At 44.1% G+C, this 25,531-nt stretch overlaps 2 protein-coding genes across 4 annotated transcripts in view; both read right to left on the reverse strand.

Annotated features, from left to right (window-relative positions):
- LOC311011403 (uncharacterized protein) overlaps positions 1-25,531 on the reverse strand; it is a 97,543-nt gene that overhangs the window by 46,558 nt on the left and 25,454 nt on the right. The window contains exon 1 of one of the 2 annotated variants that reach the window (XM_084006326.1): positions 19,533-19,726. The exons of the other annotated variant lie outside the window; for it this stretch is intronic. Within the exon in view, the coding sequence (XP_083862452.1) occupies positions 19,533-19,725 (193 nt within the window). The 5' untranslated portion in view covers position 19,726. Of the gene's footprint in view, positions 1-19,532; positions 19,727-25,531 lie in introns of those variants that run through there. 2 annotated transcript variants of the gene reach the window in all.
- On the reverse strand, positions 17-2,333 carry tefm (transcription elongation factor, mitochondrial). Of its 2 annotated transcripts, none has more exons than XM_084005087.1 (5): positions 2,199-2,333; positions 1,449-1,933; positions 878-1,027; positions 564-742; positions 17-446 (listed from the first exon to the last, which is right to left on the reverse strand). In XM_084005087.1, the coding sequence occupies exons 1-5, from the start codon at positions 2,239-2,241 to the stop codon at positions 182-184; spliced, it is 1,122 nt and encodes a 373-aa protein (XP_083861213.1). In that variant the 5' UTR covers positions 2,242-2,333; the 3' UTR covers positions 17-181. The 2 variants fall into 2 exon arrangements, with proteins under 2 accessions (XP_083861213.1, XP_083861212.1); XM_084005086.1 differs by having other exon boundaries at positions 1,449-1,963; positions 2,199-2,327.

Here is a 25,531-nt window from a genome sequence, read left to right on the forward strand (position 1 = left end):
AAAGTTATTGCATAATCCATAAATCATTTTAATACAAACAAACAAGACTATAAATGCACCACCAAATCTGTTCAAGAGGTAAATTTTTGTTAAAAATCCAGAAGGGCTCAGAGTGCCACCCGGTAGCTTTCTTTGGTGGATGTAGTGCACGCGCCGGGCAGGTGGTCGGTCCTCATGGCAGCTAACTGGAAGACTCGCTGAGCAGCTCGTAAAAGGCCACCGCCTGAAGCAGAGCATCACAGAGTTCCTCCCCTCCTCTTCTGCTGCCCATCTGGAAGGAATTCCTGTACTTCACCAGCAGGTCTTGGGGGAAGTTTATCCTGGGAATCTTCTGTGTCACCGACTCAGTCATCAGCTGTCGCACGGTCTGGGCTCCACTGGTACGCGACTCGCCCACCATGAGTCCAAAGTGGCGTCCCACAGCAGGACGCATCATGTTTAAAACTCTGCAAAGCAAGAAAGGAATGGAGATGGCAAGCAGCCTTTAATGAACAAGAACTTCAAACTGGTGCCATTCAAACTGGTGCCATAAAAAATTAAAATGAAATCAGTTTTTTTCACACCTTGGAGGAATGTTGGACTCGGGTGGCAAGTTTCTTGGCTCAAGCAGAGCAAACAGCATGGCCTCCACGGTCCTCATGTGAGCCATGACGGGGAACAGAGCCGTATTCTGGACTGAGATGGACGACTTCTCTATAATGTAGAAATCTGCTGACGGCAGGACTCCCACAACTGCGGAGACCTGATGGCACAAAAGCACAATCAAATCGTGCACTTGCATAAGGATGTGTAAAGATGTTAAAGTAAAAAAATAATGAAAAGGTTCAACCAGTTAGTGTAATATTTCAATAAGTACATGGACTCTTTTTATACTCACATCATTCAAGTAAGCAGGAGCCATGTAAGTTCCCTTTAAGAAATTTGGACATTCCAGCTGTTGCCAATCCAGCACCGTCATCCCACGGTCCACATGAGCCCAGGCGACTTTATTAGTCCCACATACTAGAGACACAATAGTGCTGGCATCCTGGTAAACAAATACAGAATCATGACAGGAGGTGACGTTAGTGTTGGACTGAAATGAGACACTAGATTTAGCACAGAAGTCGAACATCAGTGCAAAAGTCAATGTATTCATCCCAGCGTGCTACACGGCAGGTGAAAGCAGCTTTACGATGCCTTGTGGTTCATGAGTAATATTTAAAAAAAAAAAAAAAAATGGGTATACAAAGGTGGAGATGCTATCACTTGTGGGAAATGCAGGCATTTTGAGACCCTCAATGACTCCCACACTACTACAGGTCAGGATATCTCTGCTGCATCCAGTCAGCTTTATTTAACCTAAATGTAACAGAAGATGGCAACAGGATGGAAACAGAGACTCGAACCCAAGTCCTCAAGACAACCCCACTTAGGTTCTGTTTACACCACAATATGCAGGGCTTCACCTCCAGCCAGGACCTGTCCACCTCTGGCCTGATGAACTTGGCCAGCTGAATCCTCACTTTCCTCTCCTTCTTCACGGGGTTGAGGATGGAGTTGAACACCGTGACGGCACTTTTGTGCTTCAGCAGCGGCACGTTTACCACACTCTCCAGAGTTTTGAAGGGTCCGTTCTTAGTCCTGTACTCCACAATGTTGAGCGACTTGCGGCCTCTGAGGAGCTTGACGCCAGCCATCTCCGCCGGCGTGGCGTTGTTGAGCAGCCGGAGGATGGCGTCTCGTTGCTCGGGGGTGTAGCAGGCGTCCAGGGATCTGTTGTCCTCTTGGCACGGCTCAGACGTGGAGGATATGGCGGCGTTCAGGGTCTCGAAGCCTGCCACGGGAACCCGGCTCCGCCAGCAACACGTGCACTGGAGGTAGCGCAGCTCCAGCTCGGGGAGGCAGCCATGCTGAGGGCGCCGGAACAAGCCGGACCGTCCTGCATAGTGACCTGCACGGAAATACAACAGGACGCTGCTAGCTGGAATCAAACACGTGAGGAGAGCGCCTTATTATGAACGTATCACATAGACGTCAAGCTCAAAGGCTGTGTAAAATAAAGATAACATCTAACGCAAGAAGACAAAGCTAACCTGTAACCGCCAGTTAGAAATGGAAACTAGCTAAAGGAGAAATTAGCCTAACTGCCGGTCTGCCAATTCAAATGCACGCAAACAGCGAATAAAGGACTCAAACAAGTCACTTTACAAACTTACTTCTTTGAGCGACCGACGACAGAAATCGCCTGGCGACCCACATCGCCGTTGATTAAATTAATAGTCGATTATTTATTTTTTTGCTACAACATCATACAGGTTGAGCAACTCTTGTCCTTTGGTTGTTGTCCGGCGTGTTTCAACCCGCCGATGTCGAACAACGACACAGCTACAAATGGTTCCGGGGTTAAGGTTATGTTCAGTTTTAGCTGAGAGGGGAAACATATCCATGGGAGACGGTAGTCGACAAACAGATGGGAGTAAACAGAGGCACTCCACTCGTTCATATGGTGCTGATTAATGTAGCTGCATTTATAAATAGTGTTTGATTACGTATTTATATTAGTGAGGATAGATAGGATATTAGAAACACATACTATTGTGCAGTACAATTCAATAGCATATGGAATCAGTAGATGTACTAATATAATATAAAGTCCTCAGGGACCTATACCAGGATCTAGTTTGTGGATTTCAGTTCTGCCTTCAATACCATCAGCCTGGATTTGCTGTAGGACAAAGTCTCCCAGCTCCACCTGCAGGTGGATCACAGACTTCCTGCCTGAAAGGAAGCAGCACTTGAAGCTGTGGAAACATGTCTCGATGGCTCAATCTCAATGTCCCCCCTAAAGCCTTAAACCCATAACCCTCGGGGACTTAATTGATGTCATCTGGTTGAATGTAAGAGGCTGTGAGGGCTTGAAATGTTAAATACAAATGGGACAGCACTCGGCATATCACTTTACTTTGATGACATTTATTATCTAAATGTTTGGGTTTTTATTTCACACTTCCAAACTCTTATCATCCCAGGCAAGACGTAATTTGTCAAATAATGTATATACTTGTTTTATTTAAAATGGCTTCACTAAGCTAAAATATAATAACTGGTTGATGATTAAACCAGGTGTGTAGTCTGTGCGTTTGACATCATCAGTCAAGTTGCACTCCGCCGTTCTTGTAAAACCCTTAGGTAGAAAAATCCTCGACACAATCTGAAACACATTACAGGAGATATGGATGGCATGTTTGATATAAAAAAAAATCCCTCTGGCCCAAGAAGAAGAAGGCCTTTAAGCAACGAAGCATACCAAATGGAAAATGTCTTTTAGACATTAAATGGCAATAAGTAAGATATTGAATGTCACCCAGTACGACATGAATGATGGGAGGTTGAAGGGATTCAGCTGGGAGTCTCCGGCTTTCGGGTAGCAATTGCAGACAACCCACTGCTGCGTTCAGAACAGAGAAACCAACTGTTGTTCTGCTTCAGGTGTGTTCATGCCTTAGTCCCATTGGAAGCCATATATTAAGCTCTGCTCTTTGACCCCGGAGGCCAGGATATCCAGGTAAAGGATGTCTGTCTGGACCAAGGGGCAGAGGAAAAGGGTGCACCAGTTGTTGATAAAAATTATGAATATATTTAAATATTTTAAGAAAAAAAAATACATAAATAATTTTTTTTTAAATACGAAAAATATACATACATTTTTTTGTCCTCATACTTATACAAACATCCTGTGAATCCAATATTGTAACGATTGCAGATTTTTTTTTACAAGATAACACCAGGCAATAAGGGTTAGGGTAAGGTTTGGGGTTAGGGTTGGGGTTTGTTAATTCAGGTTTTTTTTTTTTTTGCACAGGCCTATTGATATGGTGGTAGGAGTCTGCTCCTTGACCCCGGAGGCCAGGGTTCAATATCCAGTCAAAGGGCGTCTGTAGGGACCAAGGGGCAGATGTGGATGAATTCAAATAGATAAAAATCATACTTTGTATACAATATGGTGAATATCACTGCCTCGTCCAAGCATGACATGGTGTGATTCACATGCAGTGATTTCAACTTTAGATTAAAACCACCATCTTATAAAAACAAAAGTGTGTTTATTTCTGGTGAACTTTAAACATAGTAAATGTAGAAATATTCCTGAAATCCTTCAACACAGACACACTCTGTTGAAATGAGCCATTTAAAGACAAGGAGGGTGATAGACACCCAAACCCGTCTTACTTGACCTCTGAGGCCCAGAGGAAGAACGGAGCTGCTTATTCAACCCTGAAGAGGACCAAAACACTCTTCACCATGGAGCATAGGACCAATAGTTCAGTATTTCAGCCTCAATTTTTTAATTCTAGGATGGACTGAGGTTGTTTAGGTCAGATTATACAGACAGAGGAGATGACCTGCAGAGTCCAGCCTACAGGTAGAGACACAGCAGCAGGAATGTTTGCATGTGTATCGAAGACATTGTCCTGGAATGGTTGACTGCTGAATACAGAGGTCAGGCTCCTTTTAGTAAACAAACATGATATGTTGGTTCTAAACAGGTTACTTTGAGTTGGCTGTACACGCTTTGTACCAAAGGGCTTCATGTCACCAGAGTGGGCCCTTGTAACTGTACCAAACCACACCTACCCTGAAAGCATGCTGTGATACCCATTTGTCATTTAATACAGTCTATTTTTCTGTGGCAAAAATAATGATTGATTTCGGATGTTGAAGCAGCTGCAGATTGACATGTGTGATTTATTTTGCAATAACAAACGGTTCAGTGAAATGCACCTTGGGAAGTGCCAGGTGTGGACATGTGTGCAGGTCTTTTCTTTGAACTTGATGTCAGAGACGTGGAGATAATGTACATGGCATGGTTATTGTCCTGATGTCGCCTCACTTCTATCAGTTTGTTTTGACACTTTATATTTCACAGTTCTACAGTTATATTTGCCCTTGAGACCCAATGAAAACACTGCACTTACTCAGTTACTGGACTGTATCTCTGATGTAAAACAGTGGCTGGCTCTGAACTTTTTGCACCTGAACGACAGCAAAACTGAATGTATTCTGTTTGGCACACCATCTATGTCAAATGTTTTAATTACAAACTCTCGGACTCTGGCGCCCTTTTTTAAACCATATGTAAAGAATCTTGGGGTAACATTCGACAGTGGGCTCAGATTCGATAAACAGATCAGGTCTGTTGTTAGCACTAGCTTTTTTCAGCTGCGTCTCCTGGCCAAAGTGAAGCCTTTTTTAAGTCAGCAGGACCTCGAGAAGACGATCCACGCTTTCATTAGTTCAAGACTGGACTATTGTAACGCACTTTATGTCGGCATCAGCCAGTCTTCAATCTCCCGTCTTCAACTTGTTCAGACCGCTGCTGCCCGCTTTTTAACAGGCACGTCCAGGCGTGAACACATTACCCCTGTACTGTCGTCACTCCACTGGCTTCCAGTTCGTTTTAGAATTGATTTTAAACTTTTATTGTTTGTTTTTTACGCCATAAATGGCCTGGCTCCCTCCTACCTGTCAGAGATTTTAACTGTCTGTGACCATGGCAGGGCCCTCCGTTCTTCCAGCCAGCTCCTGTTAGAAGTCCCAAGGTCAAGACTCAAACAGTGGGGCGATCGTTCTTTTGCTGTCACAGCTCCCAGGCTGTGGAACAGACTGCCCCCTGACATTCGCACCATTACTGACCTCAGCCTTTTTAAATCAAAGCTGAAGACACACTTTTTTAGATTGGCATTTAACTGTGACTAGGGTAGTCCTGCTTTTAGGCGTATTATTTTGCCTGTTTTTACTTTATGCACTTTAGAGGGCCTCAAACCCCCTGCAGCACTAGTAGCACTTTTCTTGTGTTTTCTTGCAGCACTGTGGCACTTTCTTGTGTTTTTATGTATTGTTTTAATGTATTATTTTATTGCTTTGATGTAAAGCACTTTGGGTACCGTCTGGCTATTGTAAAGTGCTTTACAAATCAAATTTGATTGATTGATTGATTGATATTTGTTCTCTTTGTACTGAATGCTCTCGCTTGTGCTTTATGTTGTGGACTCTGCCAAGAAGATCCTTTATAAACTGGACACAGTGTATATTGTTATTATTATTATTATTATTATTATTATTATTATTATTATTATTGTTCCATTTCCAGCGAAGGGAATCAACAGTTTGAAACTGCAGTGAGCATCATGTTGCCTGACAATAACTGCACTACCATCACAGCGATACTAAAGGGAACACTCAGATCAGAATAATTGGATACAACATATGTTTCATGATTTGCAGATATATTTGTGATTTTCTATGGAATCTGCAAATTATGTTTCTCTGACTGTATGTTTAACGAGTCTTATGAGTTTGTGATAATTGAGTTGTAACCTGTCCTGTCAAAATACTTTCACAGCTAATTGCAGTTGCATTTGGGTAATCATTGAGACACGGGTGATAAACTACTTATTTCTTCTTATCATACACGTATTGCAACCTGTATATATAACATGGATTATTTGTCTAATAAATTATTCACTAATATCCCAGGGGCTGCACGGTGGTGTAGCGAGAGGGTCCTGGGTTCAATTCCCGGGTCGGCCCCGGGTTCCTTCTGTGTGGAGTTTGCATGTTCTCCCCGTGTAAGCGTGGGTTCTCTCTGGGTTCTCCGGCTTCCTCCCACAGTCCAAAGACATGCAGGATGGGGATAGGTTTATTGATGACTCTAAATGTCCTGTAGGTGTGAGTGTGAATTTTTTTATTTTTTTTACCTTTATTTAACCAGGGAAGAATCACATTGAGATAGATATCTCTTTTACAAGTGAGCCCTGGCCAAGGCAGCAGCACACAATTAACATAATAAAGACAGACAAGGTATGGTTGTTTGTCTCTACATGTCAGCCCTGTGATAGACTGGCCACCTGTCCAGGGTGTACCCTGCCTTCGCCCAATAGGATTTATATAGGATCTGCCGGCTGGAGAGCCGGATGCCCTTAACAGGACAGTGCTAATGCTGCTAGCGTTTGTTTCTGATCGAAATGAATAACGTTGTTACTCGACAGTTCAAAGTATTCAAAATGTCCATCCCCGTCAAGCTATGATGCTAACTGAGTTAGCCAAGCTCAACTTACCTGTCTAGGAGAAGAATAGCCAATTCTGCATCCGATTTCAAATTCCTCTCAGCTTTCAACTGTCTCCACCGTTCAAATGCATCCCCTATATAGACCCTCGCTTTGCCTCGGTTTTTATCTTGGCGTTTTTGTGAATCATAACGAGCTCTTTTGGGTTTCGTTGCCTCCGCCATTGTAGCTCAGTGGAAAACTGGCAACCCGTGGCTGCTCGGCAGCTGAGACTCTACTGACTGCAATGATTTGTAGACAACAAAACATGTTTTCAAAACATAAACATGATTTGCGGTCCGCAAAAGATTTTTTTTAAATGCGAATATTTTGGCTGTATTGTTGTTGTTGGTGAGTTCAGTATGTTGTATGATCATTATTCCTGAATCTCTATGACATATTAGGATGATTTTACAGCCAGTTGCTTTAGATTTCTTACATATTGTACCTTTAATAGTCGCAATCGATGGCGAGTGAAAGCAGCTACTCAGGTAAGAGGAAGAAAAAGGGAAAGCGTGGGAGTGCGCATATATAATAAACTGTAGAAAACATTTGACAATTGTAATTTGACTTAAAAAATATTTACTCATCATATTTAATCATGCTTTATATTTTGATAAGTAATTTCCATTAAACGGTATCTAGAACCGCAAATGTTATCGATTCAGTTACGTGAGAAGATGAGGACGAGATGTCAATAAAGTTAAAAAAACAAAACAAAAATGTAGTATGAGATGTGTATACTTCCATGTGAACAGTCTGAGGGTAACAGCATACTCAAACGTATATAGGCAGTATGCAGTACATACACGTTGAGTATGTAGTAGGCAATACGTTAGTATGGCATTTCGAACAGCCCCTGGCTTGCTGGCGACTGTGACTTGTTAGAAAGATGTCGTTGGTGTAGACACTTGTCACTCAAACATGTCTGGCCAATGGGGAAGCACCCGCCCACTGCGGGATGTTTGTGTCAAAATAATTCAATAAAAAAAAACCGACTTCAAAACTTTTTTCACTTCATTCAAAAAAAAAAAAAAAAAAAACAACTTCAAAACTTTCTTCACTTCATTCAAAAAACTTCAAATCGAAAAAAATATTTTCAATAAAAAACAACAACGCTTCAAAAGATTTTTTGCATTTGAGTTTTTCCTTTGATTGAAAATCAGTTTTTTGATTGAAGCAACTTTTTGGGGATTGAATAATTAAGACACAAATGTCCTACCCATAATATGGCCCAAACACAAAAAAAGATTACTTCAATCAAAGAAAACATTTTCAATAAAAAAAGTGTTCAAATGCAATTTTTTGAGTCTCAAATCTTTTTTTGCATTCAAAAACCTTTTTTTCTATGATTGAAAAAGTTTTTTTTTTGTTTAAAGCAACTTCTTTTTTGATTGAATTATAAAGACACAAATGTCTTACCCATAATATGGCCCAAACACAAAACAACATTACTTCAATCAAAAAAGTTGCTTCAAACAAAAAAACCTTCATTCTATCAAAGAAAACATTTTCAATCAAAGAAAAACAGTGTTCAAATGCATTTTTTTGAGTCTCAACCATATTTTTGCATTCAAACACTATTTTTCTTTGATTGAAAAGGTTTTTTTTTTTATTGAAAATATATATTTTGATTGAAGCAACCTTTTTTTGATTGAATAATAAAGACACAAATCTACCTCCATAAGAACCGGGACCGAACAAACGGAGACTGGTGGTGCCAGGAGGGAATCCCCCGCACCGCGTCCGAGGGTTTACTGTTCTCAGACGGAGCAGAGATCCGGGTTCGCGGTGCGTAATTGTGGGTTGGCTGGGCCGTGGGCTGCCCGGTGTTTGCGTGACGTCCAAGCGCTTTTCACCCAGGTCTGAGGGCATGAGGCCCGACAATTCGTCCCGGTTCGATTGCCTATTTACGGGCAGTATTTCGGGCGGCGCGTCTTAGAGTTTTGAGTCCGACGGAGAGTCCGCATGTGTGGATTTGCGTGGCCGTGTGCTGCCCGGTGTTTGTGTGAGGTCCAAGCGCTTTTCATTGGAACCATGCTATGTGAATGTCTTTATACCAGCAGGAGGCATTGTTACATCCCGCTCTGCTTGTTAGTATATGTCATTATTTCATTGTTTTATTTTGTAGTACTCAACTCTCGTATCTGATATTTACTTCCTGCCTTGTGTGAACGTCTTCCCCGCCCTGATTTATTTCACCTGTCCTTCATCATCCTTTGCTCCGTAATGTATTTACTCTTCGCTTCCCCATCCGGCCGTGTGCACACACAGAACTTGAGAAGAAAAGATGAGAAGGAAGTAAAGAATGTGGAATCTAAAAACGGTGGACAACCAACTCCTAATGTAAGAAAAACTTCAGTAGTTCTGAAGAGGAGGAAGCCGACTGCTGCAGGAAGATAACTGCAAACGAGCCGTTATATTCTGTAGAGTCAGTAGTGGATATAAAACACTCCAACAAGATGCATGGGATCAGGGGCGTCAATTGGGTATGGCAAGGTATGGCAGCTGCCACACCTTGGCTCCAGGGGAAAATGTAAATATTCGTTTTTTTTAATACATTTATGGAATTACTCTGTCAATTTGTATTGATTAATTAATCTATTATTTAATACATATTAATTAACTACAAGTGAAAATCAGAACAACACAATCGATTTCTCTAGATATTATCTTTCCCAACACTTGTATCCCCCCTCCATATCTTGAAATGTGGTATCTCCCAGCCCCCCCTGACGAGAGATGGAGGTCAGAGCTGGGTTATTATTGTTATTGCGTTTTTGTTTTGCTAAGCTAATTAACTAAAATGAAAAGGAAGCAGATAACTTTAGAATCTTTTTTATCAACAAAAAAAAGGCAGGTGATGGGTCCAATGTTGCCCCAGCAGCGGAGGGAGGAGGACCAGGTAGTGAATGCGGGATTCAGGTTGTTAACGAGGCTGTTAGCCACTCAGCACCCTCTTCTCCCTCCCTCCCTCCCTCTCCTCCTTGCATTTGGACTTTAACAGTTTTAAATTGACCTGGTATGTTCAAGTGATATTGTTGCAATTACATAGTGAATGAAGTGAACAGAATGAGTAAAATTGTGTTTGCCAGAAAGGCTATTACTGTTCTCTAACCCTGCCGCTGGATGCGTAACGGCGCATTTGACTGAATTGATTGATTAACGTGCGTAGTTAAGTGTTTGTGTCCATAGTTATGTTAGCGGAATGTGAGTGAGACTGCATTTGAAAAAGTTCAAATTTTCCTAACCACACAGATAAGCTACATAGCAGACTTGTCACTTTTGTTATGATTATTTGCTGGGCATGTATATTGATTGATACTGTAGTTAAGTCATGTGACTAGTAACCTTGCCATACCTTAGCTTTGGCTGAATTGACGCCACTGCTTGTATGTAAACAATTTATATAGACTGTTAATAAGGGCCTGAGCGCCGACAACGTCGGGCTGCGAAGCCCTATTGTTATTCGAATGTTTATTATTCTTTTACGACTTCGACCTGCGTTTTGGGGGCCTGAGCGTGAAAAAAAACGAGTTGCTCGCTAGCGCCACCTAGAGTGGAGAATCGCCAGCCCCGCCGCACCGTAACTCCGATTGACATGAAACTTTGCACACGTGCAAACAAGTGTCCTCTACAAAAAATCCTCTTGGAGTACCAAAGTCCGCCTACCGAAATTTTCCGCCATCTTGGATTTTATGAAAAACAGGAAGTTGCGCATTGCTCGGAAACCGTTGGTCCGATTTGGACGGAAAAAAGTTTTGAAAATATGCATTTAATCAGGAGATATCGGCCAATGAACATTAGAGGGTTGGGCTACCCAAATTCAATTAGCCTAACTCTATAACCTTTGCCCCTAAAATTACGAAACTCGAAATCTATGTTGCCATAGCTTCAAAGAACATGCATGTCAAGTTTCATCAAAATTGGGTAATGTTTGGCGCTGCCACAAATTTCCAAAAAGTGCAATTTTTGGCCGTTTTTGCCTGTTTTTGGCCTTTCACAGGGGTCGTACAAAATCGAACTTGTACTATACCGTTGATCCGATTGATACCAAAATTGGATATGTGGTTGGAAAGGCCTTAAGGACAAAAAGTTGCTCAAAGACGCTCCAAAAGTCTAGGGGCGTGGCCACAGCGGCGCCATGACTGCGCTACTATTTTCAACCTTCGCCATAGGCATTAAAGCTGTTATAACTTCACCGTTTCTTCTCCGATCTGCTTCAAAATATTCATGCTTGTTAAGAGTCACGTCCTGAATACAAATGCACTGCAATTTTAACTCACAGGTAGAGCGCCACCTAATGGTGACATGAAATGTGACTGATTTTAGGCCCTTTTTCTGAGCAACAGCCCCCCCTCTAGGTAGGGCATAGACGCATGAAATATTTTTTCCTAGATAGCCCATGTGGAGATTTACAAAAAAGCCTCTTGGACCCACCGCCTAAAGTCATGATAAAGTTGGTAAAAAAATGTTTTTAGCCAAGTGTGTAAATCAGCCAGGTTTTCACTCAATCCTCACTCAGGACACATAGGGGGGAGAGACACAGGCGCACAGCAACCACCAGATGGAGTCAGAGATCTATCAGTGACACATGGAGAACTGTGAATCTCACATGCAGTTGCAGTCTGCCTCACACCAGATCAACAGTCATGCCACTTTTAATTCCTTTTATTTAATTCCTCTCATTTCAGCCTGGACACAAAGGGAGGAGGAGAGATGACACACTTCACATGCACCACACACAGCTGTCAGATGAACTCTGCCATAAACATAACTTTAGTGTTTGTTCTCTGATCTGCTCCAAACTTTCCACACTTGATTAGAGTTCCTTCCTGAACACATCTGCACTTTGATAGTCACTCACAGTCAGAGCGCCACCTACTGGCAACAGGAAATGTCATTGATTTTGTGAATTGTTCCAAGTTAAAGCCACGCCTGATTCTTTTGAACTAATTCCTCTCATTTCAGCCTGGACACAGAGGGAGGAGGAGAGATGGCACACTTCACATGCACCACACACAGCTGTCAGATGAACTCTGCCATATGTTCTCTGATCTGCTCCAAACTTTCCACACTTGATAAGAGTTCCTTCCTGAACACATCTGCACTTTCATATTCACTCACAGTCAGAGCGCCACCTACTGGTGGCAGGAAATGTCATTGATTTTGTGACTTTTTCCAAGTTAAAGCCACACCTCATTTTTTTTTAACTAATTCCTCTCATTTCAGCTTGCAAGGAGGACACAGGGGGAGGAGGAGAGATGGCACACTTCACATGCACCTCACACAGCTGTCAGTCGAACTCTGCCATAAACATCCAAACTATTATAACTTCAGTGTTTTTTCTCTGATCTGCTCCAAACTTTCCACACTTGATTAGACTTCCTTCCTGAACACATCTGCACTGTGATGTACACTCACAGTCAGAGCGCCACCTACTGGTGACAGGAAATGTCATTGATTTTGTGAATTTTTCCAAGTTAAAGCCACACCTGATTTTTTTTTATAACTAATTCCTCTCATTTCAGCTTGCAAGGAGGACACAGGGGGAGGAGGAGAGGTCACACTAGGGGGAGGAGGAGAGATGTCAGGAAGGCATGAACATGTGTGTATGTGACAGACAGATGGCTTTGAATGTCAATCGCTTGTGTCTAAGCTGCCGCCACGAGGAGGTGGCCGCTGCACAGGTAGGCGGCTGCCACACGTGTGAATGCAGGCACTCCACGACCGCACGTGACAGACGGATGCCTTTCGGTGTCCATCGATTGTGTCTTGACTTGCGCCACGAGAGGCGGCCGCGCCAAGGGCAGCGTCCACGACACTGCCCTGTGACCGCAGGCACTCCACGACCGCATATGAGCGAGGGCCCGTATTGACACTGCTCGCAGTTAAAACATTTTTTCTTATTTACATTACCCTAGCGTTTATTTCTAGCTAAATCTTAAAAAAAACTAAAAACATTTTGCATTACATATCGTCATCACACTGTTAAAATAATCGCCTTTTGCCTTTTTGGCAAAATAGTTTTTTTTGTGCCTAAATCATCTACTCATATCATGACGCCGGCCACCTATGGTAAAATCGCCTACATCCTCAGTTGATCAGATAATGTGATTTTACCCCTTTAAGATAATGGCCTATGTCATATATGTATTACACTTTTGGTGAAGTTTTTTGTGTTTCCTGAAAAACTTGAAAAAATGAGTTAGGCGATTATTTTAACAAGGTGACGAATACGGTTTTGCTAAATTACAGCTCTCCAGAAGATGGCAGTAGTAGGCTATAACAAGAATGACACGACAGTACAATCGAAGAAGAGAACGGAGAAACAAACATTTGACAAATATGAGATCTTTCGGACTTGCTCAAGCACACGCACGCACGCGCTCAGTGAAACAGAACTGACCCATCAGAGCAGGTATAAAAGCGCTGTCCACCATTTGGAGTTCTCTTTTTGCACTTGGACTAGATACGAATTGGAGAGACTCTGTGTTCGAAATGCCATACTAACGTCCTACTCGTACTAAAATGTGACGTATATTTGAGTACGTAGTGCGTCTACATACAATAGGCGAATTCGACTTGATGTAAGCCGCCTGCACCCTCATCACGTGTGGCTGGCCCAGTCACCCCTGACGGAGGCGACTCGTAGGGTCTTTTGCAGGGTGCCGGCAGAACCTGGTGAGCTGTTTGGCTCTGCAGGCATTGGACCGCACAGCCGAAGCTGATGAGACCAGGTGGCGGCTTGCAGGCCTTCACAGGAGGGCGCCTACCTCCAGCGGGCCGAGAGCCTTTCTATCTGCCCCTGCACGTCCTCCACAGCTGCCTCCCCAGAGTGGTCGACGGCCATCGCGACGGGATCCTAAGAAGCCGGCAGGCGACTTTCGCTCCACTGTGCGCCGCTGACCACGTCAGCCCCAGGCCTCCAAGCCTGACCGCCATCCTTCCAGTTCCTTCAGGGGCCGGGGGCAACGGCACTAGGACCACGGGGCCGGTCGTCGGCTGCTTTTCCCGGCAGCAGCTCAGTCACTGGGCTGCCTGCTGTCCGGACCCCTGGGTCGTTTCCACCTTGACCCGGGGCTACGAACACCTTTTCGAACCTATCGCCCAGGACACCTATCGTCGTCTTCTGGCCATGACCTCAGCGAAACGGGTGGGGAGTTGCATGCTTTGTCTGTCAGCGAGCCCTGCCTGCGTTGGGGGCCTGATGGTTCAGGGGTGACCCTATGGCCTAATGTTGCGTTTCTGCCAAAGACCCTGCCCCGTGGCCATGTCAACCGCCCTATTCACCTGGCGCGGTTTGATCCCCCAGCGGCTGATGATGAGTTGCGTGCTTTGTGTCCTGTGCGGGCCCTGGTTGCCTATATCAGTGCCACTGCACATCTGCGGCAGTCAGACCAGTTGTTTGTTTGCTATGGGGGTCATAACAAGGGTTGTGCCCTCTCCAAACAGTGCCTTTCCTCATTGGATTGTGGACACCATCTCTTGTGCTTACAGGGTCAATGGCCAAGCATTGCCGACGGGGGTCAGATGCCACTCAACGCGGGGTGTCTCCACGTCCTGGGCTGCCCTGAGAGGCGTACCCCTGGGTGACATCTGTACTGCAGCCTCTTGGTCGTCGCCGGGTATGTTCCATCGGTTTTACCGGCTTAATGTTGCTGCTCCCCACCCGTTGGGCGTGGTCCTTTGCCCTGGGTCTTCAAACTCTCATCAATAAGGTGGGTTAGGGGATTCTTCATGACACTGTTGGTATATGTCATCCAGTGCTTAAAGCACCGTAGTTATACACATCATCCGGCTCGAAGGACCACTTGTAACGGAACAGCTTCGGTGATGATACGCTGGCTGTATGGCCTAATCCTCCGGTCTGAGAAGAAGCAGCAACTTCTCCACTTTAGATGACTTTATTGACCTCCAAATGAACAGGACACTGTAGTACACTGTAGTTTGTGCGTGTGTGTGTGGTTTGTGATGTATCATCACCGACGCACACTGTTGTACAAAGGAATAAAGAAGAGTGCTGACGATCGGTGGAAGATTAACTCGACTATTTAACTGCACATAAAGTTTTATCGACCACACTGTGCATGTGCAAACAGTCTGTCAGTCTCTGCATGAAGCAGTTTGCTGTGACGTGTACTCCTCCCAGCAGGGAATTCACAACACTGAGCAACTGAAAGGTTTTTCTCCTGTGTGAATACTCAAGTGGACCTGTAAAGTTCCATTCAGAGCAAAATATTTCTGACAAACTGCGCAACTGAAAAGTTTTTCTCTGTGAATTCTCATGTGTCTGTAAAGTTTGACTCTGAGCATAAGATTTCTGACAAGCTGAGCAACTGAAAGGTTTTTCTTCTGTGTGAATTATCATGTGTTTCTTTAAATGGTGGAACGAACTCCCGACCAATGTCAGGACAGCAGAGTCATTTGCCATCTTTCGAAAAAGGCTCAAGACTCACCTGTTCAGACTTCACCTCGATTCTACATAGCATGAGCCACTAACACCCCCCCCCCAAAAAAAACCTTACCTATAGCACTCTGATCATAGCACTGTTGCTCTTAAGGTACTACTTTACTCAGATGAGGACCTAACACTTGCTCTATTTTTAGCTCTTACTTTATTGGCAATGATACGTTGTGGTTTCTTTGTTTCCTTCTTTTGACAAAAATACTTATTGTAAGTCGCTTTAGACAAAAGCGTCTGCTAAATGACCTAAATGTAAATGTAAATCTCCGCTCTCTCTAAAATATTTCTTACAAACTGAGCAGCTGAAAGGTCTTTCTCCTGTATGAATTCTCATGGGTCTTTTCAGAATTCCACGGGTCCTAAATGTTTTCCTACACTCAGAGCATGTAAATGGTTTCTCAGTCGAACTACATCTAAAATGATTGTCAGGGATTTCATTATTCTTCAAAGCCATTAAAGTTAACAGAGATTCTCTGGTCTCCTGCCAATCAGCACTGTCATCAGTTTCAAGATCAGAAGAGTCTCCAGTCTTGTCATCAGTATCTGGTTGTAAATATGAATGCGAGTTCCTGGCTGATTATGGTCCTCCACAGTCCTCTTCATCATCTTCTGTTTCCATGTGTTCAGTTGAGCTTTTGGTCGCAGCTGAAAGCAGCCCTGAGGACTGAGGCTTCTCTTCATCATCATCTTCTTCACTCCTCACAGGGGCAAGAGTCAATGGGAACTTGATATCAGCCTCCTCCAGTCCGTGAAGCTGCTCTCCCTGCTGACTGGTCAAGAGTTCCTCCTGGTCTTCCTTAATGTGTGGGAGTTTAGGGTCCCCCTGCTCCTCTTTAATGTGTGGAGGTTCAGGGTTCTTCTGGTCCTCTTTAATGTGTAGGGGTTCTGTCTGGCCCTCCTGGTCCACACTGGAGCTCCAGTCCTGCTGCTTGAAGGGAACCTCTTCTTTCCTCACCAACAGTTGCTGAACATCTGTGGAGAGTAATGAAATTCATACATGTCTCAAAAACCTGTCATATCATCACTTCAACACTTCAGAAATGTGATTTAATAGCAATAAACCGATCAAAAGTATGCCGAAATAACTACATAATTATGGTGATTAGTAAAACGGATTAAGTCATGATTTTTAAGTTCTGTCTTCAAGACAAAAGGGTGACAACTTTTAAAATGCTTGTTTTCTGAATGAAGTTCGGATCGATGGGGTGTCGGCTATTACAGGACGTTCAGAGCCTGTCCACACGAAAATGTTTTTAGTGCTTGAACGCACAAGTCTTGTGCGTTTTGCCCGGCCGTCCATACGAATCCGGCATTTTCGCGGCCTGAAAACGCACTTTTTTGAAACCAGCTCTCAGGGTGAAAAAGAAAAAAAGGGCACCCCTCCGTTTCGTGTTCGTTTTCGTGTAGACGGCGAAAACGAATACGCTGACGTCATCGCCCCGTCCTCGACCCTCGAGCCTGACTTCTTCCCCCGCGACGTCTCGTAACAACAACAAGAACGGCGGCCTCCGTGCTCGTAGCAGATATTCTGCTCGTCTGTACGTCGGCGTATCAGGGCCACTGTATGAAAAAAAACGGAGCCGAGAGAGGGGGGTGATATTCCGGGAAAAAAGTCGCAGATATGCTACTTTATTACGATGCTAACAAACAACCGCTAGCTAACTTCCCATGAATGTAGGCATTTATTTGTCTAATTAATCCATCCCAACGTGTGACAACGCCTTGTCAAGGTCCTTAGGTTGACGGCTGTTGATGCTTATTGTTGGTTTTATTTATACGGGCCAAATTGTCATCTTATGGGTGTTTATTGATCGGGTGGTCGGGCGGAGATTAGCCGTAACTCTCACGTGTTGCCATAGCACTGTGACCCAAATAGCAGTCTGCATGTGTGGAAGAAAAACTCTACAGCTCCAATTATGTAGCTGGTTCATGTTGAATTTTAATCACCGCAGTGGACAAAGGAAAATACAGCATTGCGATACAGTCCATTCTGAAGAATATGGGGCAAAAGAGGGCTTTATACACAGAACCAAAAGGGGAGGTTTGATGAGTGGATTTGCATTGATTCAATAGATGTCTCTTCAAGAGGAAGAGACGTCTCAGGATGCCAACAAGGTGTGACTGTTGTCGGGACAGCTAGACAATGTCACAACAGGGGCCGTTCATCAGACCTTGATCAAGTATGTGAGCTAAAGATGTGTCGGAGACAGTCCAGGAAGGGGGACAGATCAAAGTTAGCCAACAAGTTAACCACAATCAAATAGGGGCAGCAAGGCTCTTGATGAGTACAAGAGAACGGAATATGTACTGGCAAGATGCATATCCAGGCAGGATCACCGCCTCCACCCCCTCATGGCTTGCAGTCGAACAGGATCTCCCCAAAAGCTCCCTGCCCGCTCTTCTCTTTTCAGCAACCAAACCTCCAAAGACTATTACAAATAATGACTTTATGGTTACAAACTCTTTAAGGATCTGGTACCAAATTAGGAAGGTATTTGGGTTGCCTGAAACTTCTGTCCACACCCCTGTTTGCCATAATCATGCCTTCCCCCCTTCTCTTATTGATGGTACTTTCATGATCTGGAAAAATAAGGGCATCATCACTATAGCAGACCTTTATATTGACAACATCTTTGCCCCCTTCATACAGTTGAAGGAAAAATATACACTCCCAGCTTCACATTTTTTCCGTCATCTCCAGATAAGAGCTTATATTCGCACAAATATTTCAAACTTCGAATCACTTCCACCCCCCAACGAGCTATTTAACCTTTTGAATAAGGCCCCTGACTCAAAGAAACTTGTCTCCAGATTTGTAGATTTTTTTACAACATATAATCCGGTTTCCACACTGTACTTAAAAGAGGCCTGGGAAAAAGACCTTGGCATTACAATCAGTGATGAAAGCTGGAAAACTCACCTTAAAGCCATTCACAGCTGTTCTATAAACTCCAGACACCAACTTATTCAATTTAAAGTCATCCATAGGCTACATTACTCCTGTACCAAACTGCATTCATTCTACCCTTCTGTTTCTCCAACCTGCCCGAAATGTAAAGCAGCAGAGGGATCTCTGGGACACCTCTTCTGGTTTTGCCCCAAGCTGAAGACGTTCTGGTCGGACATTTTTAATTGTTTTTCTGAAGTATATAACTGTGACATTACACCAGACCCACACACTACCATTCTGGGCAGGACCCAACATCTACTGACTCTATCCCACTGGCAACAACGGACAATTCAATATGGCATGGTTGTCGCAAAAAGGAATGTTTTGACCCTTTGGAAGGGAGAGGATGTACCTTCTTTCAAATCATGGCTAGCGGAAATGACCAACCTGCTGCATATGGAGAGGATTCGACACAATGTTTCTCTCACCTCTGCAGTGTTTGATAAAATGTGGCAACCATTTCTTTCTTATTTATCAAGAATTACCTAACATCTTAGCGTGTGCGCATGTATGTACTATATACTCCTATGTGTAGGTATATGTGTACAGTTTATATTTCAGTCGGTCAATGAAACATCTTGTTGACATCCACCCAGTGACTGGTGACTTAATAACACCCCGAATCCAGTGAGAGCATGTTTTTTTTTTGCTTGCTTTGGGGTGGGGGGTGGGTGACCTTTTTTCTCTCTCTTTTGTAACTGTGTTGTGTATTGTAAAACTTAAAAACTCTATAAATAAAATATATATAAAAAAAAAAAGAGAACGGAATATTAGTATAAGATTAAAATAAGAATTGTAAGGTAAGGCATTTTCTTCTACACATGCTAGTCGGTTTAGGTCGGTTAGTCAAACACAATGGACGTCGATTTGAGTTCAAACTGTATGCCGACATGTTCAGGTGAAGAAAACGAATACGTCTCTGGATTCAAGCTTTTGATCTATGTTTAAATTCGTCAAAAAACATTTAATGTTGAAACACTTGACGTCATGTAGACGCTGAGAAACCCGGATGTGTTGATGAACGAACCTGCTCTGTGTATCCGGACTTCCGGGAGGAAAACAGCGTCTAAGAGTCTCCGCTGTCGCTCGTTCTCCTCTTTAGAATGAGAAAGTTCCTCCTCGTACTCTGCTATCGTTCCTTCAAACAGCCCAAATATCTCTTCAGCAGCCGCAGCTAGTCGCTGCTCCACCAACGCTCTCAGCATTTGGACTTTACTCATTTTCTCCACAAACTCCGTTAAAACCGTCTCCAGCTAGCATGCTAAGCTAACTAGCTTCGTATGCTACCGGGAGATGAGTCAGAGGTCAATAGTGATGTGACTTCCGAAACGGGCATGTCGGCGCTTCTCTGAAGTCCCGGATCGAAACGTTTCGAAACGTTGTGCCGAAAAGCGGTTATGAAACGCATGTCACGTGACTGTAGTTCAGTATTTGAAGGAACGCCTCTATGTTCCGAAACGGATATTCCCAGACAGGCACATCCTTTGAAATACTGGCAAGAGTGACGTGCTGTCTTCCCTAATTTGTACCAACTGACTGTTACATCCCACCTTTTCAGTGGGAGTAGGAGTCTGGTTGTGTTGTCTCTTTTTCTTTTCTCTTTCCCCAGGTCCGGGTGGAAAAGCCAGTAGGCTTGTTCAGGATGGTCTTGGCTTGACTTGGCTTGACTTATCACGCCGACGAGAGCTGCAGGTGTCTGAGGGGGCGGGCTCTAAATGAGACGGCAGCCAAATGCCGTCAAGTCGGACAACAAAGTCAACGTGACTATGGTGCTCAAGCGATAGAACACAGCAGCAAACCAAAGAGGATATGTTATATATAAAGTGTGTGTGTGTATATATATATACACTCAACAAAAATATAAACGCAACACTTTTGTTTTTGCTCCCATTTTTCATGAGATGGACTTAAAGAAATCTAAAATTCATTCCAGATACACAATATTACCATTTCTCTCAAACATTGTTCACAAATCAGTCTAAATGTGTGATAGTGAGCACTTCTGCTTTGCTGAGATAATCCATCCCACCTCACAGGTGTGCCACATCAAGATGCTGATCTGACATCATGATTAGTGCACAGGTGTGCCTTAGACTGTCCACAATAAAAGGCCACCCTGAAATGTGCATTTTTTTGCTTTATTGGGGGTCTGGGGACTCAGAACCAGTCAGTATCTGGTGTGACCACCATTTGCCTCATGCAGTGCAACACATCTTCTTCGCATAGAGTTTATCAGATTGTCAATTGTGGCCTGTGGAATGTTGGTCCACTCCTGTTCAATGGCTGTGCGAAGTTGCTGGATATTAGTGGGAACTGGTACACGCTGTCGTATATGCCGGTCAAGCACATCCCAAACATGCTCAATGGGTGACATGTCCGGTGAGTATGCTGGCCATGCAAGAACTGGGACATTTTCAGCTTCCAAGAATTGTGTACAGATCCTTGCAACATGGGGCCGTGCATTATCTTGCTGAAACATGAGGTGATGTTCATGGATGTATGGCACAACAATGGGCCTCAGGATCTCATCACGGTATCTCTGTGCATTCAAAATGCCATCAATAAAATGCACCTGTGTTCTTCGTCCATAACAGATGCCTGCCCATACCATAACCCCACCACCACCATGGGCCACTCGATCCACAACATTGACATCAGCAAAGCGCTCACCCACACGACGCCACACACGCTGTCTGCCATCTGCCCTGAACAATGTAAACCGAGATTCATCCGTGAAGAGAACACCTCTCCAACGTGCCAGACGCCATCGAATGTGAGCATTTGCCCACTCAAGTCTGTTACGGCGACGAGCTGGAGTCAGGTCAAGACCCCGATGAGGACGACGAGCATGCAGTTGAGCTTCCCTGAGACGGTTTCTGACAGTTTGTGCAGAAATTGTTTGGTTATGCAAACCAATTGTTTCAGCAGCTGTCTGACTGGCTGGTCTCAGACGATCTTGGAGGTGAACCTGCTGGATGTGGAGGTCCTGGGCTGGTGTGGTTACACGTGGTCTGCGGTTGTGAGGCCGGTTGGATGTACTGCCATATTCACTGAAACGCCTTTGGAGACGGCTTATGGTGGAGAAATGAACATTCAATGCACGAGCAACAGATCTGGTTGACAATCCTGCTGTCAGCATGCCAATTGCACGCTCCCTCAATGCTTGTGGCATCTGTGGCATTTTGCTGTGAGACAAAACTGCACATTTCAGAGTGGCCTTTTATTGTGGGCAGTATAAGGTACACCTGTGCACTAATCATGATGTCAGATCAGCATCTTGATGTGGCACACCTGTGAGGTGGGATGGATTATCTCAGCAAAGCAGAAGTGCTCACTATCACACATTTAGACAGATTTGTGAACAATGTTTTAGAGAAATGGTAATATTGTGTATCTGGAATGAATTTTAGATCTTTAAGTCCATCTCATGAAAAATGGGAGCAAAAACAAAAGTGTTGCGTTTATATTTTTGTTGAGTGTATATACACACACACACACACACACACACACACACACACACACACACACACACATGCAAGGCAACATGTGGAAGGGCTTTTTTTTCCAGTATATTTGTATTATCAGTCTATGTTTGTATTAACCAGACCTCACATATAATAGGCCTACTCACAGCACAATGCATAGAACTTTAAATCAAGCCATGAGATCAAGCGACCAAAATAAAAAGGCAAATAATTTCACCACAAGGTGGCCGCCGAGTGCGGACCTGAACACACGTCATTGAACTTTTAACCAATAGAGAACCATTCCACGTAGCGGAGGTGTGGACAAGCCGGTTGCAGCCGTCGTAGACCGCGCTGCCAGGCGCTGCAAGAAGCGGCTCTTAAAAACTTGTTCCTGCGATGTTTTGGGTCACGTGATATGGTGACGTCTTTGCAGTCGGCTGCTAATTCGGACACAATTCTAGCCATCATGCATCGCTTTCAACCCACAATACATCACGTTAGGTAGCGCGCTGCAGGTGGCTACATCAAGTCGAATTCGCCTAGTGTGTGACTCCCTGCCTTGCAGCTCCGCCCTGCCTCAGCTCCGCCCACACTAAGTGGGGAACCAATCCCGGGTCGGGGCCGGGTTTAAAAGGCCTGCTGTGGGGAGAGCAGCGTCTCACTCTTGCTCCATACTTTGCACCTGAACCAGCTTGCTTGATAAAATTGCTCATTTTGTTTCAGAGGGTTTCGTGGTAAAGGGAGGTTGGCCGAGGTAAGACTGGGGTACCCTATACATTACCTCACTCACGTAGTTTGGTTCTGTTAGATTCATTAGGGGTTGGTGCCACTGGTGTATGGTTTTCGGCAGCCATTTTGTTAGAGCAGTTAGTTAGGCCTTGGGTGCAGTCGAATAGTCAAGAAATAAGGTCCTAACTCCTATTCCTAACTCCTATTCCTTAACCTCTGGGGAAAACGTCACAGGGTTAAGGAAAGGCGATAGGAGAACTCAAAAGGATTACGGAAAAAGTTGACCACGGTGCTCAGAGAATCCGACCGAACTTTCACTAAGCTACGTCATTATAACGCGGCCGCTGATGATTGACAGCTGATGATCGGCACCGGCGATTGACGTGCGTCTGCGCTGGAGAAACTACAATAATGGACTACAAAAAATGCATCGTCCACTTTTCCACATGTTGTTGGTTTTATAAACAGCTCGTTCACTGACCGGCTTCAGGTCCAGCAGCTCCTCCTTCCTGTTTGACCGTTTGCTGTATTTACATTTCATGTGTGGTTTTAGTTTCGTTTTTATCAAGTTTGTAACATGATTGAAATAAATAAAAAAATACCATTCAATTATTATCACTGTCCACACACATTTATCAACACTATTCCAATTGCTATATGTCTGCATGAAAGTCATTGTTAAAAATGCAAACAGGCATATCGTTTGTTTTCATGAACGGCCGAGGTGTGCGCCACTTTAAATGTTGCTCTCGCAAAGAATTGTGGGTCGGCGTAATCTCCTTTCCTTTCGCATAGGAAGGTCCGTTGCATCCTATGCTAAAGGAGCTCTGAAAGGAAGCATTGGAGCTCCTTTCCTTTGCATTTAGAGAATTCGAATGGCTCTTATCATGGCGGCCACTTGTTTACTTCCGGGTCACTTTTTCAGTTAGGAACCTTCCTACACAAAAAAGACTATTCGACTGCACCCCTTGTGTTCTTTTCTTTTCCTCCCACAGGTAGAGGTAGTCAGGCCCAGTTTTGTTCTATTCATTTCATTTCGTTGGCACAACCCCACGGCCCTCCTTCCCTCATCCACCTGTACATTTGTTTGCTCCTTTTGTTTGTCAATAAACCCTCATCATTTTGTCAACTTGATTTGCATTTGTTCTCATCATTGGTTGTTGAGTTATGGTTTCCCCCATGAGACATTAGAAATGTTTAAGTGTCCCTGCAACAAGTGTACCCTGTGAAAGGATTTTTTCAAAAGCAGGGCAAGTGTTATCCAAAAAAGAAACAGACTCAGCTCAAAAAGAGCTGAAACTATATTTTTTTTGAATAAAAATCTTTGATTATTGTATTGCATATAACAATGTGTCATTTATTTATTTTTAATAATGTTTCTTTAATTCAACCTGTATTCTACTTAAAATAAGGAAACCTAAGAGACCTAAGACTCATTTCATAGTGGCACATAACTAGGAGTTTTCTTTGGCCAGAGCATGTAGTTCACAGGAGTGGCCACTAGATGCCACTGTAGAGTCAGGTTTCATATTCGTTTCAAGGCTTCAACACATACTGAAACATCAGCCGTTTCTCAATCTGCGTTCTTGTCTGTACTTGCGTTCTGGTGGACTTGTGAAACGTCATCAGTCGCAGCCGAAGTACTGTTCCAATTCAAAAGTCCGCAACCAGCCAAGCACAGTCCAAATGCCCGGATGTGACTTGCTCCGCCCATTTTGTCGGGGATGCATCGGAGTTGACTTGTGTGGACTTCGGACAGCCAGGTATCCCAGAATGCATTTCACATTAACGACGGAGATGGCGCAGGAGAAAACACACAACTGTAAGTTATAAATGTTGAAATACTACTTGTTGATCATTGATGATGTTCCCGTTGTGCCCAGTAGGGGTCGCACCATCTCTGTATATTCTGTGAGTGTTCGGGTTATCGGTGCTCAGTAAGTTATGCCTACTAGGCTGTACGTAAGGCTCCCACTCCATGCTCTCTGAGTTATAATAAAACCACACTCTTTGGAGATAATGTGTGATTCTGGATGGTTTGAGGTCGACCTGCTCCATCAGCTAACATCATCAGCTGTGATTTCCAAACTTAAGAGACACTTTTCGGTCCATGGCACGCCACACATTCTCATCTCTGACAATGCCAGACAATATACCAGTCAGCATTTCAAGAACTTTGCCAAACAATGGGATTTAATTCACACTACCAGCAGTCCTGAATTCCCACAATCCAACGGGCTCGCAGAGAGAGCAGTGCGCAGTGCCAAAGAGGTGATGGAGAAGTTTCACAGAGACGGGTCAGATGTCTTCCTCAGCATCCTGAATCTCAGAAATATCCCCCGGGATTCAACACTGGGCTCCCCGGCAGAGCGCCTGATGTCGCGTCAAACGCGCACAGCCGTTCCTGTCTGCACTGAACTGCTGCAACCAACACCTAAAAGCAGCCAGCAAGTCAGAGCCCAGCTCCTCAACAAAAGGATCACTTTGAAACACCAGCATGACAAGTCAAGTCATCCACTGCAGCCTTTAACAGAGGGGTGGTCCGCATGCAAACACCCAAAGGATAGGAATTGTGAAGGAGAGGAGCAAGGAGCCTCGCTCATACGTCATCCAGTCAAACGGGAGGACATACAGGAGGAATCAACGACACATTCTTCCTGTGGCAGAGCAACCACCACAGCTCCACACAGAGGATCGAGACTCATTCACCACCAGTCATCACACTGTGAACAGTGTTCCTCTCACACACACACCAGAGCCGAACATCACACAATCAGAACAAACCTCCCCCTCCCAGTTAACATGCACTACACATTTGCCCACAGACAAC

This window comes from Eutrigla gurnardus (genome assembly GCF_963514095.1).
Source record: "Eutrigla gurnardus genome assembly, chromosome: 3".
NCBI lineage: Eukaryota > Metazoa > Chordata > Actinopteri > Perciformes > Triglidae > Eutrigla > Eutrigla gurnardus.

What these genes read in the sequence shown, in the direction of transcription:
- tefm (XM_084005086.1), bottom strand. Translation starts at nt 2,241, where the DNA reads ATGTGGGTCGCCAGGCGATTTCTGTCGTCGGTCGCTCAAAGAA. An exon ending in GTCGTCGGTCGCTCAAAGAA is followed by an intron (nt 1,964 to 2,198) that starts GTAAGTTTGTAA and finishes GTTTGATTCCAG; the next exon opens with CTAGCAGCGTCCTGTTGTAT. An exon ending in GAGTCCAACATTCCTCCAAG is followed by an intron (nt 447 to 563) that starts GTGTGAAAAAAA and finishes CTTGCTTTGCAG; the next exon opens with AGTTTTAAACATGATGCGTC.